Raw genomic sequence first — 20,306 nt, forward strand, 5'->3', positions numbered from 1 at the left:
GCACCATCCTTTTGCAAGCAGCTGCTCAGAAACTGAAGTTACATGGCAAACCAGAAGACCTTGCTCTGAGAACTGTTCGACAGGACATGAGAGTCATACATGGTACTTCAGTGTCCTTCACCATCTCTCCTGCCTGTCAGCCTCAACGAGTGTTTAAGATACACAGGGCGTTTACTGCAGACCAATTGGGGCTAGCCGAACACACGTGTCCAGCTACAACCTTACAGAATAAATACAGACACCTCAGAGGATTGCCAATACCTTCCTATGACAGTGTTCGGCCCCTCCTATTAATCGGCTCTGACTATCCCCATCTAGTTACCCCGATTGAGCCTGTACGCTTGGGTCCTTCCAGTGGATCAGCAGCAGTGAAGACGAGACTAGGCTGGACAGTCCAAGGGCCTGCTAAGCTTTTGCGACATCCACTTCTTACCCAACAATGTCTCAACATATCAACTTGCTCCCCTTCCAATGAGCTGTTCAGACATGTTGAGAAACTGTGGAAACTCGATGCACTGCCCTACAGGAGTGAGAAACTTGCTACCAGATCCAAACAAGATCAAGCCGCCATCGACCTGCTAGAGGCAAAGACAACCCGAATTGATATAAGTGGGATCCAACGCTATGATACACCCCTCTTAAGAGTTAAGAAAATGCCAAAATAACATGCCACCAAGCAATCTGTAATGGCTAATCTTCGCAGCACAGAGAATTGCCTGGCTAGGGATCCTGTGAAGTCAGGGGCTTGCAGAGTCGAAATTCAGAGACTGGTACAGGCAGGCTACGTGGTTGCAATACCAGAGCAGAATCTGACTGGGGAAGAAGAATCATGGTTCATCACCCACCACATGGTGAGGCATAATGAAAAAAAAAACAGAGTTGTTTTCAATTGTTCTTTCTCATACAGAGGCGAAAACCTGAATGATTTGCTTCTGCCTGGACCAACTCTGGGACGCTCCTTGCTCGGGGTACTGCTACGGCTCCGGGAGCATGCAGTAGCCTTTAGTAGTGATATAAAGGGCATGTTCCATCAAGTAAGATTACTACCAGAGGACAAGCCCCTCCTCTGATTCCTATGGCGTGATCAGAATAGAGAGGAACTCCCGAGCATCTACGAGTGGCAAGTGCTCCCATTTGGAATGACGTGTAGTCCATGCTGTGCCACATATGCACTACAGAAGCACGTAATTGACCACAGTGAGCCAGGAGACAAAGTCTGACACTCCATCGAAAGATGTTTCTATGTAGATAACTGTCTACAGAGTGTTGCTACATCTGAGGAGGCTAAAGGGCTAGTGAATACACTGAGGAATCTGTTAGCAGAAGGGGGATTCGAATTACGACAATGGGCTTGCAATTCACCAAATGACATTAATCATCTGCCAAAGGAAGCCAGATCTGAAAGCAGTGAGCTTTGGCTTAACCAAACCGGATCAGATCCTCAAGAACCCGTTTTAGGACTACGTTGGATGTGTCAATCTGATACTCTTGGATACCAAAGCCGCCTTGCTGACTGTTCAACCACCACAATGAGAAATATATACAAGGTAGTAGCGAGCCAGTATGACCCCCTTGGGTACCTTGTTCCCTATATCACTCGGGCCAAGATACTTATACAGAGTCTGTGGGCGAAACATAGAGAATGGGATGACCCACTACTCCCGAACGACATTCTTGAAACATGGCATGCTTGGCAAAGAGAACTGCCACATCTAACTCAAATTAAATTACCCCGCTGCTATGTTAGTTCCATGATGGACTCCCTTAATTGTAATCGACAAGTACATATCTTCAGTGATGCCTCTGAACGGGCCTATGGGTCTGTAGCATACTTGCGCACAGAGGATGCAAGGGGAAGTGTTGAGGTAGCTTTCCTCACAGCCAGGTCGAGAGTAGCCCCAAAACGCCAGTTATCTGTGCCTAGATTAGAACTGTGTGCAGCTCTTACTGGTGCACAGTTAGCTTCATTATTAGCTAAAGAGCTCACCTTGAACATCGAATCCTTTGTACTCTGGACTGACTCAACTACAGTCCTGACATGGCTTCAGTCAGAATCCTGTCGCTATAAAGTATTTGTGGGAACCAGAATAGCCGAAATACAAGTACTCACAAATGCCGGTATGTGGAATCCACCAATAATCCAGCTGACTACATCACTCGTAGGAAGATTCTAAAAGAGCTATCCACAGACAAATTATGGAGACAAGGACCGGAATATCTCCTGCACTCACCCTGCTGCTGGCCGATTATCCCCAACGTAAGTACATCTGACAATCCTGCTGAACTGAAGAAGCCTACTTTCTGTAGTCATGTAACAGTTGCTGATGTTCAGTCCTTGCCTGACCCACAACAGTTCAGCAGTTTTAAAGCTTTAGTTGAAGCTGCAGCACTTCTACGCCATGGGGCGGCTGGTAAAGAAGGGGATCCCTCGGCAATTAGCAGAAAGAGACATTCTAAGGAAAGTTCAATATGATAGCTTCCCTGAGGATTTCCACTGTCTAGTGGCAGGTAAACCAGTACCTTATTCTAGCCGCCTAATAACTTTGGCACCTGAGTATGACCAGACAGTGGGCCTCATTCGAGTTGGTGGGCGACTTTGCCGCAGTCAACAACTGGATGCAGATGTTATCCACCCAGTTGTTCTAGATCCATCCCACAAAATAACGCAACTACTCATTCATGACATGGATAAAGAGCTGCATCACCCTGGTTCTGAACGAGTCTTTGCAGAGGTCCGCCGTAAATATTGGATTTTACGCGGTAGAGAAGCCGTTAAACGGCAGCAATACTCCTGCCCTGACTGTCAAAGGTGGAGAGCTAAACCGACTGTGCCTCAAATGGCAGACCTCCCTCAGGCCAGACTGCAAATATTCAAACCCCCATTGTTCTCTACTGGAATGGACTGTTTTGGACCATTTACAGTTAAAATAGGTAGATGATGTGAGAAACGTTGCATCTTGTTTAAATGCCTGACTACTCGTGCTGTCCACATCGACCTGTTAAGCAGCCTTGATACTGACTCATTCCTGATGGCTCTAAGACGCTTTACATCACACAGAGGAAAACCTTCAGAATTGCTATCAGATCAAGGCACAAACTTTAAAGGTGGTGAAAGAGAGCTCCAAGAGTCATTCAAATCATTGGGTCCTACCCTGCAGTTGGAGCTGGCCAAACAGCAAATACAATTCAGATTTAATCCTCCCAGTAGCCCCCATTTTGGAGGTGTTTGGGAACGTGAGATCAGATCCATTAAGTCTGCACTGTATATCACTTTACAAGGGCAGAGTACGACTGAGGAGGTCCTGAACACGGTTCTCACTGAAATTGAAGGAATTCTGAATTCTAAACCCCTGGGTTACATTTCCACAGATATTGCTGACCCCAACCCGGTGACTCCAAATCTTCTTCTCATGGGGCGGCTCGATCCATCACTCCCACAGACTGTTTATCATGAAGCAGAACTCTTAAGCCGCCGTAGATGGAGACACTCTCAAGTACTTGCGGACCAGTTCTGGACACACTTCACAAAGTACTACCTGCCCAACCTACAAACCCGTGCTAAATGGCAGACAGACAAAGATCAGTTGCAGTTGGACACGATTGTTATGATTGTGGACCCACAGTTACCCAGAGCACTCTGGCCTGTAGGAATGATCACTAATGTTTTCCCCGGGACTGACGGACGAATCAGAACAGCGGAGGTGAAAATTAAAGACAGAACATACACTCACCGGCCACTTTATTAGGTACACCTGTCCAACTGCTCGTTAACACTTAATTTCTAAGCAGCCAATCACATGGTGGCAACTCAGTGCATTTAGGCATGTAGACATGGTCAAGACAATCTCCTGCAGTTCAAACCGAGCATCAGTATGGGGAAGAAAGGTGATTTGAGTGACTTTGAACGTGGCATGATTGTTGGTGCCAGAAGGGCTGGTCTGAGTATTTCAGAAACTGCTAATCTACTGGGATTTTCACGCACAACCATCTCTAGGGTTTACAGAGAATGGTCCGAAAAAGAAAAAACATCCAGTGAGCGGCAGTTCTGTGGGCGGAAATGCCTTGTTGATGCCAGAGGTCAGAGGAGAATGGCCAGACTGGTTCGAGCTGATAGAAGGGCAACAGTGACTGAAATAACCACTCGTTACAACCGAGGTATGCAGCAAAGCATTTGTGAAGCCACAACACGCACAACCTTGAGGCGGATGGGCTACAACAGCAGAAGACTCCACCGGGTACCACTCATCTCCACTACAAATAGGAAAAAGAGGCTACAATTTGCAAGAGCTCACCAAAATTGAACAGTTGAAGACTGGAAAAATGTTGCCTGGTCTGATGAGTCTCGATTTCTGTTGAGACATTCAGATGTTAGAGTCAGAATTTGGCGTAAACAGAATGAGAACATGGAACCATCATGCCTTGTTACCACTGTGCAGGCTGGTGGTGGTGGTGTAATGGTGTGGGGGATGTTTTCCTGGCACACTTTAGGCCCCTTAGTGCCAATTGGGCATCGTTTAAATGCCACGGCCTACCTGAGCATTGTTTCTGACCATGTCCATCCCTTTATGGCCACCATGTACCCATCCTCTGATGGCTACTTCCACCATGTCACAAAGCTCTAATCATTTCAAATTGGTTTCTTGAACATGACAATGAGTTCACTGTACTAAAATGGCCTCCACAGTCACCAGATCTCAACCCAATAGAGCATCTTTGGGATGTGGTGGAACGGGAGATTCGCATCATGGATGTGCAGCCGACAAATCTGCGGCAACTGTGTGATGCCATCATGTCAATATGGACCAAACTCCCTGAGGAATGCTTCCAGCACCTTGTTGAATCTATGCCACGAAGAATTGAGGCAGTTCTGAAGGCAAAAGGGGGTCCAACCCGTTACTAGCATGGGGTACCTAATAAAGTGGCCGGTGAGTGTATATCAGGCCTGTAGTGCGCCTCATCAAACTACCAGCACTCCCAGACACAGATGTAATTTCAAGCCCTTCTAAATAAGCAAATTTGACAGGGCAAATTTGGGGGCGGCTGTTACAAAGTGCCTTGTATTTAGCTCTTCAGGTAATAGATTTATATTAGTAGGGTTTTCTTATTGAGAGTTGACATATTCAATGACTATGGACTGTTAATGCCCCCTTGTGGTATTACGGAGTAATTGGAATATGCTCTGAAGTGCGTTAGTTCTCGTTATGACTCCGTAGAGTGTTGACTGTGGAGCGCACGAGAGTTCGCCTCATCTCATAAAGTGGTGTTATATAATCGTTTGCGTGCATCTAAAAGTAAGTTTCTATGTTTAGTAATCTTATTTCATTACTGTTTACGGGTTATCAACATAGTTCTGTTTGTTAGGTTAAATAGGTCTAATTAAAGTCGTCTGTACGGCTGATCGACCTGCATATAATCTCGGTGGATGGTCATAATTGTTCAGTATGCTCCTGTTGTTATATCAAACATTATTGTAATAGCTTTTCATTGGGTATATTTATATTATTTGTTGATATTGTCAAGTATGCTAAGAAAAGTGCTTCGTCATTCAGATTTGCAAGCGCTGTCGACGTGCCGTTATTGACGCGGGTTCGAACCCCAGTCTGACTAAAGTTAGATAAGATGACAAAAGTGAATAAAATGACTTCTGGATATGTTCTAATGCCTTTCTAACTATTGAAATATCTTTGTTATTGATCAACAATTATTGTATGGATGTTAAATATTGATATATTGTTTTTATTTGTCTTATAGAACCACACACACACAAGTACACTCAATAAATCCTCAACGAAACCTATGTGCATCTTCATTGCGTCCTGACCAGACGTACCACAGTGATTAATTTAACCCGAGCCACATCGGTTACTGCATAACAAATATGTTCACATTATTGTGCATATTTGCACTGTAAACTTTGGGCATTATAGTTATTCTGAAGTAATTTTGGGTCTCTGTGGTAAAAAGAAAACGTTTGAGTTCAGACCGTCAGAATATACCCTTAAATATTATAAATCATCTATTATAAAAGATTATAGTATTACATATCACATCTGACCCAAACAAACACTACAACAATATGACACCCATTTTTAGAGTTCGGTTTTTCTGATTCCTGTCATTAACCGTGCATAACTGATTATGTTTATTTATTTATTTATTGCCACATTAAAGACCAAGACAGCGATAAATGTTTCTATCCCCATGAAATTTCCTCACAGACCAAAACTTACATAACACTACATTATCACTCTCAAAATTAAACATATGGCAAAATCGTCCATGTTTGAATTATTTCAACATTTCATCACATGTTAATTTTGTGCTGAAACTAGGGCTGTCACGATGTTAGATTTTTCACACCACGGTTAATGCCCCCTGTTAACATGTTAATGTCACATTTCCCATTCCATGACTAGTAAAATAATTGCAATGTATTCTCTGTAAAATTGCATAATCCACAGGGTGGACACGGAGATGGGTAAAAAGGTTGGTGGCTACACATTCTGCACCGCCGCGTCGCATGTAGGACAACTCGAGGTATCGCACACCGGACGCGCACTTTCTCAGTTTATGGCCAGCAGTATTCTTATGTTTAAGGAGATTATGAAATTAAGATAATGCCTGTACTATGTTATGATTGTACTGTACAATAGTTGCTGAGTCTGTGATCTGAACACTTTACCTCAGAGCGTCCATTAACATGAATTGAGAATATCACCTGAAAATCCGATAACATCAGCAATTTTCATTCAAGCAGCTGATTTATGTAAATTAATGTAAAACTAAATGTACATTGCAGCACAGGGTGAAGTCATTTACGATGATTTGAGACAAATAAAATGTAAATTTAATATAAAACTATGTAAAGAGTCGTTGCTGGGCGCCGCGGACAGACGCCGAACGGCACCGCCGGTGTGTGTACACTCGAAGAGAAAATGTGTTCGAATTTTAAAGACGTGGCGCTGCGCTTCTCGTCCGGTGTGCGACCCCCTTTAAAGTGCTGTTTTCTTTTGAGCCGAAGAACTCCCATACAGGCGAGCTTACTTTTTTCGGGTGTGTTTCACTCTCTCGCTCAGACGACGTTCTTCTCAGAGTAGCTGCGCGGCCCGGGCTGCGTCTTCTTCTTTGATAGAGTCAGCGGGTGCAATACAGCTGAGAGGTCAACCAGGTACTCGCCAGTGTTGGGCAAGTTACTTTTAAAAAGTAATTAGTTACAGTTACTAGTTACTTCTTCCAAAAAGTAACTAAATTAGTTCTCAGTTACAAATTTTAAAAGTAACTGGTTACTTAAGAAAGTAACTATTGCGTTACTTTCAAGTAAAATTTAATTTTAAATGCTCAAATGTGACCCCACCTCTACCCATCTTTAACGGAACTTAAAATACATGTGCATGTTCAATTATTTATGATAAATCTGAATATTATAATGAAATGGACACTTAATAAAATACATTATTAACAGAAACATGAAACATTGTACACACATCTAAAAAAAAAAAAAAATGTTGCTGTGGGACAAAGTGAGACTAGCCTCCAATCAAATGCCATGTATGTAGATATTCACAATTCATGAGCTAGCCGTTAGTGATGATGGGTCGTTCGCGAATGAGCGTTAGTGATGATGGATCGACTCGTTCGCGAATGAGCTTTTGATGGGTCGTTCGCGAATGAGTGTTAGTGATGGATTAGTCTCGCATAGCCAGACCTACAGACTGACGGCTGAAGGTCTGGAACTCATAGCAGCTTTCTTTGGCCAAGGCCCGCCCATAAGGCCGTTTGACCGACATGTAAAACAACCAATTACAGATCGTTTCGTTCAGCGTCACGTTTCGGTGCGTGGAAATGTCCCCACAACAACAGACCTGCGTGCAACAAGTCAGTCAGCATAGAAAATCAAAGAAGGAAAAGAAAACTTCAAGAGTCTATGCCGTGAACCTCGCATACTTTTGAGAATCCTACGTTTAGCTGATCTTGATAAATGCTCATTGTCACTACAACAGTTTTTCTTCCGCAATCACACGTCTGCGCTTTGTTTTCCGGCGGACCGAAAACAAACGCGACACTCGTGCCCCCCGGAAATCCGATAAAATTCAACCAATCAGATGACGACTTCAACATTCCTGAAGTGTTTCCAGTTAAGTGTACCATATGCATCAGACGTTTAGCCAACGTTCCATGGGCGTGACGTCTGAGGCTGAGACTAGTGATGGATCGACTCGTTCGCGAATGAGCTTTTGATGGGTCGTTCGCGATTCGCGAATGAGGCGACTCTAGAGCCGGCTCTTTTAGGTGAACGTCGGGAGCTGGCTCGCATATCTGAAGAGCCGACTCTATTTTTACAAATTTAGCCTATAGAAATTAAATAATTATGTAATAAAAATTTAAATATTATAGTCAAAGTCATTTAAAGAGCCGTTTGTGAGCCAAAAGAGCCGGCTCTTTTCAGTGAGCTGAGTCAAAAGAGCCGAATGCCCATCACTACTATGCGTGCTTTCGAACACCCGCCCAACTCTACCTCTGATTGGCTTACAATGACATTTTACTCTACCTCAGCCAATCGTCAGCATTTATGCGCTTGTCTCGTGCTCTGCCCACTAACCAAGGATGAACAGTAAAAAAAGTATTTGCCTCTTGCTCAGAGATCTAGCTGGTCTGATAAAAAAAAAAAAAAGAAGCTTCATCAGTTATAGTAACGCGCTGCATTTTTTGGCAGTAACGGTAACGGCGTTATTAAGATGAGAAGAGTAATTAATTAGATTACTCGTTACTGAAAAAAGTAATGCCGTTAGTAACGGTGTTATTTATAACGCCGTTATTCCCATCACTGGTACTCGCGCTGGAGTATTTACGTGTCATGTATCATAACAGTCCTATTCATTTTAAACATTGTGGTTATCGCCAATACCGGTATATTGCCACACTCTAAATTAACACGATGTCGATATTTCATGCTTTGAATATCACGATTATCAGTCTACAGGCGCCAGAAAAGACGCACATTTGGCGCTTTATCCGATGAAAACAATTCAGAAATAACCCTGTAAATGTTGGGTGTGTAAATACGCGAAATATCTGAACTGCAGAAGACACAACAAACGCGCTGACCGAGGAAGGAAACTACTAATGACGTCAGCGCGGTGATGCCAAATAAACGCGCCAAATATTGCTAACTATTTATACCTATGATTTATACAACTAACATTTATAACATATACAAAAATAATGCGAAAAGTTAATGAAAACAAAAATTAAATCTCAGTCATGTGTAGGTTGAAAAATAATGTATTAGACAGTTAAAGGTGCTATATGTAGCTTTTCTTCTAAAATGAGTCCTTTTTTTTATTGCCTGTGTGTGAAGGGGTTGTAATCACACATTACAATGATCCACTTGTCGGGTTTTGCTATTACCTCTGAAGGCCAATATTCCTATTTCTATGTGAAGGCTCCGGGTCGGATTTACCGCGAAATCCATCGGATGTGACGTGCACGCGCGCTCCCGAGCCTCTCTCCTTTTTATATAGTCTATGCGACCGACGGCACTGCAGCTGACGACATGGAGTCTGATAACAACCCAAAACGACCTGCCTCCAGCACAACACAAACTCCAACACAACAACATGACACCATGACTTTGCGTAAACATACACGCCACTTTCAATTCAAGTGGCGTGTTATCCATACGCATTTTGAGCTATCCGCGTGTATGTCCACGCCGAAATCTTTTGCGTGTATGTCTACGCCATTAAACGTCCGAGTGATTCCGCGTGTATGTGTACACCGTTAAATGTCCGAGCGAAACGAAGCAAAATCTATATCTACATCTGTGGAGCGATATTTATTTTCCTAGGATGGTAGGGGAAGACTCATAAATGGTATTAACCCCAGTGACGGGTAGGTTTAGGGACGGGGTTGGGGTAGGTCATATATTTATATATACATAATACAGTAATATAACGTTAAGTCAAAGGCGTTGATAAACACGCTGAAAAGCGATGATGCGTGTTGATAGCACGCCAAAAATGGAAATACGAATTGGCGTGTCATACATACGCCATTTCATGAGATCAGTCTGAACACAAACTCCACAAAAATATAAAAAACAAAAAAAAGTTTTATCAGCCCTTCAGGCCAAACGTGAATCGGATCAACTTCGGACGAAAACACGGATCAACATCGGCTGAGCGTTTGAATTATGGAGAGACCTCCGCTTTGTTTTAGGTATAATGGCGCTTTTCCACTGCATATTACGGTAAGGTTCGGTTCGGTACGGCACGCTTTGGCGCTTTTCCACTGCATGGTACGGTACGGTACGGTACGGCTCGCTTCGGCTCGCTTTAAATGGTACCTGGTCTGTTGAGGTTCCAAGCGTACCGTACCGGTACTAAAATTTGACGTAAAAACACTGCAGATCACTGATTGGTCAGACAGAATCGTCACTACCAGCGTCATTGGATTTGCGACACGAGACACTAAACCCGCTAGATTTAAATAACCAGTAGACAACAGCCAACGCGGTAGCATTTGTTTTTTAAACTTTAAAAAGAAATGGCTGAATCGTGGTCAGTGGACGAGGTGCAGACGTTCCTCTCGTTGGTTGCCGAGGAGCGGATCCAGCGAGAGCTGGATGGGGCAAAACGGAATGAAAAAGTGTTCCAATAAGTAGCTCAGCTCTTAGCCGCACACGGCTATCACCGGACCTACAGTGTAGGGACAAAATAAAGATCAGTCCCACCCACTTTGAAGGGGTACTAACTGCGGTGGAAAAGCAACCGAGCTAAAGCGAACCGAACTGTGCCTTACCGAGTCGAGTTGTACCACGCAGTGGAAAAGCGAAGCGAGCCGAACCGTTCCGCGCCGAGTCGAACCGTACCGAGCCGTACCAGCAGTGGAAAAGCACCATAAGTGTGGGTATTTCTAAAGTCCCTTTAAAAACATGCCTTAGATCTAGAACATTACTGATCTGCATCTTGAGACAAAACAATGGCACTCACTGACATATTTTAAGATGTCAGTTCATGTCGCTTTCAGTTAAAACAGCTCAATAATGCATTTTAGTCTAGGACTAGGCTTATGCTATTTATGTGAAACCAGGGGACAGTGTTTTTATGAATTCATAAATTATACCTAAGAAATTTCATCCAAATACTTTATTCCTAGGATCTTACCTCTCATTAACATATTGGCAAAGAATTATAGAAAAAATTAAAAGTACAACAATGAACAGAATACAGATACCAAATATAAATAAGAAAAAAATAAACTTAGAACAACAAGTGTGAAAGAAATGACCCACCAATTGAGTCTGACATAACTATTTGTTTTTATATGGAACATGGTTCATCAAAGATTGAATAAATGCTGTTATGATACTTACCTAGGCTATTTCTAGTAGATGGCACAATAGCTGATCGTGTCGTTTGTTCAAGTCTGTTGACACCAATAAAATTAGCTTAATGTGGCAATTTACAGATCTGAAGACATCAGCATAATGAATGAGGTGAAAACAGGATCTATTGACATGAAATAAAGAGGCTTTTCAGCTGCTCTGATAATAGTGATGATCCGTAGACAATCAACACTCATTCGACAAGCCATTCAGGATCAGCAGCAGATCATCTCACTTTATTATAAGTATTTGCTGCAATAAACAGATTGTTACAGTCAGAATAAATGCTGAAAACCTAAAAGTGATCTACTATTGAACTATTATTTCTCAATTTATACAGTAACATTGCAGGAATATAAAGACAGACACTAGTGGCACCCATCTTTATCAAACATTGTAATTCGCCGATATGAATCTAAATATAGTTCAATTTCCTAATAACTAAGTTACCGTTCGCTAGCATCTTACCGTTTTGTATGTGAGAAATACATTTCTTCTTCTTTAAGTGTTTTAGTTATCAGACACACGAAGAGCGCTGAACATTATAGAAGCCATTCAGAAATAGCCGTGTAAATGTACTTTAAACTGTGTAGAATATTTAACAATTACTTGATAGCGTGTACGCTGTTTACCTCAGAAGAATAGAATGAAGGGAGCGCGCGAATGGTGACGTCATCACCGCGAGACGAGATCAACGGCAGATTATTAAAACACACCAAAAACTGTATAAAATATCAATATAAAAAATCATAAAACAAAAATAATGGTAAAACAGTTACTGATGTAGACAGACAGCAGTGATATGTGGGGTGAAAGATGTTATAGGCATTTAAAAGCTTTATCGAGAAATGTAAAGCCCAAAGCAATCACAATATATTTTAATGACTTTTAAATGTAGCTAAAATGATTAAATCAGCTATTTTTGTAGATAAATGGACAATAAAGGTTAACTGGTGGAGTAAATACAAAATGTAATTAAATTAGACGGATCTACATAAAAAAAAGATTAACACAAACAGTTTAATAAAACAGTTTGAACCTGTTAAAAATAATATTTTCCTTCATAATAGTGCAAACAAACTACAAGTGATATATGCATCATATCATATTTTACTTAGAATAAAGTAGAATGATATTTATTTATACCACAAAGCAAATGATATTCAAGAATAAAAAGTCTAGATGGTCTTTAGTGAGGAACTCCATCTTTGAGTTGATGTGAATCTCACAGTTGAAACCACTGGTCTTGAAGATGAACTTTATTCACTGTGACAAATAAGGTCATGTGTCTTTTTCCAGTCACGTTGGCTGGTTAGGGCAGATTTATACTAAAGAGATATTATTGCTTGACGGTATTATTGTCTCACGTTTGGTGAGGAAACAGCATTATACCTGAAAGTGCTGGATCAAAATATGATCTACTTGCTGTGATTGTATTTTATATGACTGCGTAGAGAAGATAATTGAGTGAAACTCTTCCCACAAGGAGTGCAGTGATACGGTTTCTCTCCAGTGTGGATCCTCTCGTGTGTTTTCACATGTCCTGACCGACGAAATCTCTTGTCACAGTGTGAACACTTGTAAGGTTTCTCTCCAGTGTGAGTCCTCCAGTGTAGTTTTAAACGTTCAGTTGTAATAAAACTCTTCCCACACTCAAAGCACTTATGAGCTTTTTCACCAGTATGTGTTTTCTGGTGAAGTTTTAAATTGTGCAGATGTGAAAAACTCTTTCCACACAAAGAACATGAATGTGGTTTCTCCTGTGAATGAACTAACATGTGGCTCTTCAGGCCTGAAGCCCTCGAAAATATTCTCCCACATTGATCACATTCATGCAGCTTTTCTCCAGTGTGGATGTTCATGTGTTCCTGAAGGTTTGATGATTGTCTAAAACTCTTCCCACACTGATCACATGTGAACGGTTTTTCTCCAGTGTGGATCCTCATGTGAAGCTCAAGACTCTGTTTGTATTTTAAACTCTTTCCACACAAAGAACATGAATGTGGTTTCTCCTGTGAATGAACTTTCAGGTGGCTCTTTAGGGCTGAAGCCCACAAAAATGTTTTACCACATTGATCACATTCATGCAGTGTCTCACCAGTGTGGATGTTCATGTGATTCTTAAGGCGTCCTTGTTGTGTGAAACTCTTTCCACACTGATGGCAGATGAAATATTTGTTTCTTTTTAGTGAAGAAATACTTTCAGTCTGTGAGGGAGTTTTTTCTTCAGTATTGACATGATGTTTCTCCTCTTCACTCTCCTCATTTTCCTCCATCAGGCCTGAAATGAAAATAAAAATAACAGTTTTAATGCATTTTTATAAAATAATTTCTACACATGAGGTATATTGTATGCTTATGGGAATATTCCAGCATTTATTTGTGAACTGATGTGAGCATTGGGAAAATAATGATAACTCCACTAAAAAAAACAAAGGAAGCTGCATACTTATCCTGTAGTAATTTTGGGTGTCTGTGGTAAAAATACCACTCAGATGGAGTCAGAATATAACCTTAAATAATAATAAATCATTTATATTTAAAAAGATTATGGTATTACTTTTCACATCTGACACGAACATACAAACTACAATGTGACACCCATTTTTAGAGTTCGGTTTTTCTGATTCCTGTCATTAACCGTATAACTGATTATATCCATCATTAATTTATTACCACATTATTATACCAAGAAAGCATAAATGTTTCTATCCTCATGAAATTCCCTCACAGATCGAAACTTAAAGTTTGAGGTCACATACATTAGATAACTCTAACATAATTACTCTAAAAATTATTGAATGATTTCAACATTAAGATGTTCGTTTCGTGCTGAACTAAATCAGTCTACAGACGCCAGATTTGGCACTTTATCCGATTAAAACAATTCAGAAATAACCCTGTAGTTGTTGCTGAAACATCTATGTAAAGTGTATTTTATGTGTGTGTAAATACGCGAAATATCTGACCTGCAGAACTCACCTCAGAAGACACAACAAACGCGCTGAACGAGGAAGGAAACTACTGATGACGTCAGCGCGGTGATGCGAGATAAACGCGCCCATTCTTACAAAAGAACAATTCATACAAAAACACAGTATTCCTGCGCCCCATGACGCTTTGCGCGAATTATGGGTGTAACTTCCGGTAAGATGTAAACAATCAGTGAAAGACTAAGCTCTATGGACGCAATAATAGATTTTTAAACCTTTTACGATGACATTACATTATTCTACTCACCCTTCAACCATTGAACATTAAAAGGACATTTAAAAGTGTAAAAGCATCAACAAGCTAACTTTCAACAGACCATGAATAATCTCAAAAGCAACTTTCCACAGCTAAATCGGTCGGTTAAATATCACTGTGGTGATCTGTATTATGTAACGTTGCCTTAATAAAAAAGTGTTTTACTTCAGCATTACGTGATACTATTTTAAAGTGATTTCAGTCATTTTGACAGATAATAAATTGTATTTACCCGTGAAACCAAACCTGGAAAGAGACGTGAGGATTTGGAGAGGATCCCAGTGAATTATTAATGGTATACATAGTAAATTAAATCGGGAGAACAGACCACAAATGTGCAGTATGTGTTGACCTTTGTCATACTATTACAGCGGAATTCAAAAGGAAAAAAAGAAAATAATCATGAGGAAAAGAATGCAGAGCTCTTACTATGGATATTCTTGTTATAACATGTCACGTTAAAATACCAAGTGTTACGTTATTCTCATGTTATTCTTAGATAAAACATGAAAGAAAACTGATTGCTCATTAAGTCAAACTGACGGATCAGGTTTATTTGTAGGGCAACCTTATGATTTGAAATGATTCGTTTCAGTCTTTTTGAATGGAAGTTCCCCAAACCGGAAGTGCCGCCCATAATTCAAAACGCAGTAAGCTTGTCAGGAATAAGGTGGATAACATACACTAAAATAACTCTAAAAGTTAAAGTAAACAATAATTCAATCTCAGTCATGTGTAGGGTGAAAAATAATTTATTAGACAGTTTATTCTCCAACATCACATCTGAAATTATAGTGTAACTACATTTTAATAAATCCTTAAAAAGTGCAAGTAGACAATGGCTACATAAAAATACTCATTTTAATCCATAGTAATATTGACAGCATTCATCAACCCTGTTACCAAAGTTATAAGAAAAAAAATAATAATAAACTGTATCAGACACTATAAAAGAGATTTTGATTGATTTATGCTAAAAAATCTGCCATTCTCAATATTATTTAATTTAGGTGTTTTTAAAGTTCATTGATAAAAATAAATAAATAGATTAAAAAAAAGAGAAAAAAAAGAAGTAAAATATAAGACCTTAAGATCATTTTCAGCTTGGTCTCCTGATGTTGAGAATCAATGTGAATGTTTATCAAATCTCGTTTCATTGACCATTTGATCATCCCGGACATTTTGGGCGATCTAGAAATCGCGGCTGAACGCATTTTTTAGGTCCAAAAAGAGGACGTGTGGTCACCCTACTTTGTCGACAGAAAATGAATCATTGTTATACTCAACACTGTTAGTATTATCATTTAAATCTCTTGTTTTCCGACGAGTAGCCTACCATGTTGGGACTTTAAGCAACAGCTGCTGATAGAACGGCAACAGCAGCCGGAAGTAAACGGTTAACTGCCGTAGCTAAAGAGCGCAAAAATCACTAAGCAACAGTAAACAGGACGGCATAGGGGATAATTTAATCATCAGACAAAATACAAAAAATAAACAGATTTTAAAAAAGTAAGAGAAGGGTTGATTTGGGCATTTAATGATATACAGAAACGATTATAATGCCACATAACCTAAAATATAACATTAGCTTTCTTAATCTGTCACGTAGTATCGACTACGGCAAATCAGCTGTTCTCCCGTTGTAGACAGTTACAGTAGAACGTCGCTAAGTAGCAGTTAATGTCGCGCATGCGCAATAGAACGACAGAATGCCGTTGCCGTTCCACCAGAGGCTGTTGCTTAAAGTCCCTAATAACATGCCTCGGAGACAACACGATGTCAAGTAAATAACATAGCAATAATTTTAACAATAAAGAGCTTTATTTTTGGTAACACTAATACAGCATTTTCTCTATCATAGGCCTACAATGTTTTAAAGTAATTGTGTGACATTTAGCAACACAAGTCATCCAGCTTTTGTTAATATGATACTCTAATATCGATCTAGCTTACAGCACTGCTACCGAGCGAATGCACAGTAACGACGTAACATAAGTTTCAACACACTCAAATGTATTTAGCATGATTGTTTTAACCTTGTAAAAAAAGCGCAGTGTTACCCAACATATGCATGAACGAAAGAAGCGGCTGATAAGCATAATAAAAGCTCCGCTGCTCTCAACGGAACGTGAAACCCGGTGTGTTGATTTGTATTTCATTGTTATTGAGATAGTAGTGAATTAGATCATGGAATACTTAGTGAATTTGGCCAATTTTATTTATTATTCTTCCTTACCTTCAGGCTCACGCTATAGCTAAAGTTTAACTTGGTCAGTCAGCTTAGTTCTGGTTCCCAAAACCCCCCAATATCTTATTCTCCACTGTTGCATCTTCATGGATGAGACATGCCGATAACTACATACTGAACTTCAAAGATTATTCAACTGTCACTGAATTTTATGTAAACAATTAACTCTTTAACAATTCTGAGTTTGTCTGGTTCAAAAACTTGCAACCGAAAAAGTAATCAGGGAATGTTTAACTTTTTATAGCTGTCAAAATAATTAATTGCAACAGTTCCAATACCTAAATTGAACTCAGTATGTAGTACTTCTGAAGAAGAAGTACAAGAAGATTAAAGGTGCATTGCGCAAGTTTCTGAGTTTTTGCAGAACTATGCCCCCTCTGGCGACAAGCGAAACTGCAACCAGAGGTGTGCACGCTCATGGACCACACGCACACTTGCACAAGCACGAGCTGTTCATAACCAAAGGAGCATCAGCCGCACAAATCTTTTGTTTACAGTCATAATGTCTTCAGAGGTAATAAAGTTATAAATCTGCAAGTCATTTTAAATATATGAAAGGAAAGGCATTTGAGTAAATTACACACTTATGTGTGAGGGGAAAACAGGGGTAGTAGAAAACTTCGGTTTTTGTTTCCATCTATCTCCATGTTGAACTATTTTATGTGTTTACTGTATCCACTTATGATTGTATTATTATGGAAACACGTTCATGAACCGTTTTATCAAGAAAAAAGCCAACTGAGGATCCCGTTTGAGCCCTAGATCTCTCCATTTGTTGAAAGCCTTCCCGATGTTGACTCTCGTCTTATTTCGACGCCTGTCTGACTCCAATTTGGCCCTTTTGGTGGCACTAGACAAAAGTTTTCTTTTCTTTGTCTTACGTGGAGTTTGAGTTGGGGTTTGGAATAAACTACAAGCCGGTCTCTTAGAATCCATCTTCTACTTTTGTCGAAAGTTGACTAAAGTTTTGTCGCTCAAGTTGTCTTCGCTGATATGGAGAATGGCGGCACCGGCGAATACACAAACCTGCCAGACATAGCCAGGTGAGCGCGAACGCGCATGACGTCAAGCCCAGTCTCACGTTCCGGCCTGAATCCCTCTTATTTATTTTACTGTACAGGATTATAGAGGCAATCGCAGTGATCAGAGAAGGGCTCATTCAGCCCATCAGGCAATTGTTTAAGCATGTATGGGTTAGAAAAACGGGTTTTAACATGAAATGTTGCGCAATGCACCTTTAAAGAAGAATCAAATGTTTATTTGTCTTTTTCACCAGACAAAAACAATTAACAATGAAAGTTAACTTGAGAAAATACAAAGTGTAAACAAATGTGACATCTCTCTACAAAAGAAAAATAACAAGAACAGTTTGAACCTGTAAAAAAAATATTTTCCTTAATAAAAGTATAAACAAACATTTTGCATAACATTTAACTCATAATAAAGTATATTGATATTTGTATATACCATGAAGCAAAATTATATACAAGAATAATTCTCTCACAGTTAAAACTTCTGGTCTTGAAGATTAACTTTATTCACTGTTACAAATTTAGATGTTTCTTTGTCCTGTCGCTCGTTGTGGCTGGTTAGGACAGATTTTGAAGAGATTTTATTGCTTGACGGTATTATTGTGTCACGTTTGGTGAGGACACAGCATTAGACCTGAAAGTGCTGGATCTGAAGATGATCTACTTGCGGTGATTGTATTTTATATGACTGCGTAAAGAAGATAATTGAGTGAAACTCTTCCCACAAGGAGTGCAGTGATACGGTTTCTCTCCAGTGTGGATCCTCTCGTGTGTTTTCACATGTTCAGACCGACGAAATCTCTTGTCGCAGTGTGAACACTTGTAAGGTTTCTCTCCAGTGTGAATCCTCCAGTGTTGTTTCAAACGTATACCGGTAATAAAACTCTTCCCACACTCAAAGCACTTATGATCTCTTTCACCAGTATGTGTTTTCTGATGAAGTTTTAAATTCTGCAGACGTGAAAACCTTTTTCCACAAAAAGAACATGAATGTGGTTTCTCCTGTGAATGAACTAACACGTGGCTCGATAGGCCTGTAGCCCTCGAAAATATTTTGCCACATTGATCACATTCGTATGGTTTCTCTCCAGTGTGGATGTTCATGTGTTCCTGAAGGTTTGATGATTGTCTAAAACTCTTCCCACAATGATCACATATGAACGGTTTCTCTCCAGTGTGGATCCTCATGTGAACCTCGACACTTTGTTTGCATGTAAAACTCTTCCCACACAAAGAACATAAATGTGGTTTCTCCTGTGAATGAACTTTCAGGTGGCTCTTTAGGGCTGAAGCACTCAAAAATGTTTTGCCACATTGATCACATTCATGCAGTGTCTCACCAGTGTGGATGATCATGTGTTCCTGAAGGTCTTCTTGTTGTGTGAAACTCTTCCCACACTGATGGCAGATGAAATATTTCTTGTCTCTTTTCAGTGAAGAAATACTTTCAGTCTGTGATGGAGTTTTTTCTTCAGTTTTGACATGATGTTTCTCCTCTTCACTCTCCTCATTTTCCTCCATCGGGCCTGAAATGAAAATAAAAATAACAATTTTAATGCATTTTTATAAAAATAATTTCTACACATGAGGTATATCGTATGCTTATGGGAATATTCCAGCATTTATTTGTGAACTGATGTGAGCATTGGGAAAATAATTATAACTCCACTAAAAAAACAAAGGAAGCTGCATTATACTTATTCCGTAGTAATTTTGGGTGTCTATGGTAAAAAATACCACTCAGATGGAGTCAGAATATACCCTAAAATAATAATAAATCATCTTTATTCAAAAGATTATAATATTACTTTTCACATCTGACACAAGCATTCAAACTACAACCCGTATCTGCTTTACTTTTCGAAATGGATGATCCCCATGGCGGGAGAACCTGAATTTGTAAAGTTGGGACGGTTGTTTTATTCTCAACGATATGAAAAGTGTTGCCACTCCCATTTATTGCACATTTTCCCCCGAAATCATAATGCACGACCGTATATATGCAGGCAAACACTGTCGCCTATATCAGTCGAGCCAATAGCGTGGCATTATTAACCAATCAGATGTAGCTTATTTAGAGCAGCTGTTACACGGATGATTCAGCTGTCAGACACGAGCAGCATCTGCGGCGGCAGCACTATAAAGAAGGTGTCGGGAGGAAACCCAAACTTGTGACCTCTGAAAAGGACTGTACTTAGGGTTGATACAAAATCCTCAATCTCCCCAGGTTGTCCGGTCAGAAAAATAATGAGGACGAATTTTACACTCTCATGCCACTCTTTAATGAAACAGTTTGACATAGACGATGTGAGTTTTGTTCATGGTTTATTCTCATGGACGCATGAAGCAGAACTGAAGAATAGAGATATTTCCCTCTAGATAGCGGATTGGA

General features: G+C 40.1%; 3 protein-coding genes across 3 annotated transcripts in view; all 3 read right to left on the bottom strand.

The window, feature by feature from the left end:
- The window catches only part of LOC130073571 (gastrula zinc finger protein XlCGF7.1-like), a 75,934-nt gene extending 61,547 nt beyond the window's left edge, over window positions 1–14,387 (bottom strand). The window contains exon 1 of the mRNA XM_056239051.1: window positions 14,369–14,387. The gene's annotated coding sequence lies outside the window, so the exon portion shown is untranslated. The remainder of the gene's footprint in view (window positions 1–14,368) is intronic.
- Window positions 1–20,306, bottom strand: part of LOC130073570 (zinc finger protein 226-like) — a 130,840-nt gene that overhangs the window by 73,407 nt on the left and 37,127 nt on the right. The gene's annotated exons all lie outside the window — the stretch shown is intronic.
- znf983 (zinc finger protein 983) overlaps window positions 1–20,306 on the bottom strand; it is a 38,020-nt gene that overhangs the window by 4,445 nt on the left and 13,269 nt on the right. The window contains exons 3-5 of the mRNA XM_056239057.1: window positions 12,807–13,667; window positions 11,855–11,921; window positions 11,375–11,427 (exon numbers count right to left, since the gene is read on the bottom strand). Of these exons, the coding sequence (XP_056095032.1) occupies window positions 11,375–11,427; window positions 11,855–11,921; window positions 12,807–13,667 (981 nt within the window). The remainder of the gene's footprint in view (window positions 1–11,374; window positions 11,428–11,854; window positions 11,922–12,806; window positions 13,668–20,306) is intronic.

Source organism: Rhinichthys klamathensis, unplaced genomic scaffold (genome assembly GCF_029890125.1).
Source record: "Rhinichthys klamathensis goyatoka isolate OS25496 unplaced genomic scaffold, OSU_Roscu_1.1 h1tg000552l_1, whole genome shotgun sequence".
Taxonomy (NCBI): Eukaryota; Metazoa; Chordata; class Actinopteri; order Cypriniformes; family Leuciscidae; genus Rhinichthys; species Rhinichthys klamathensis.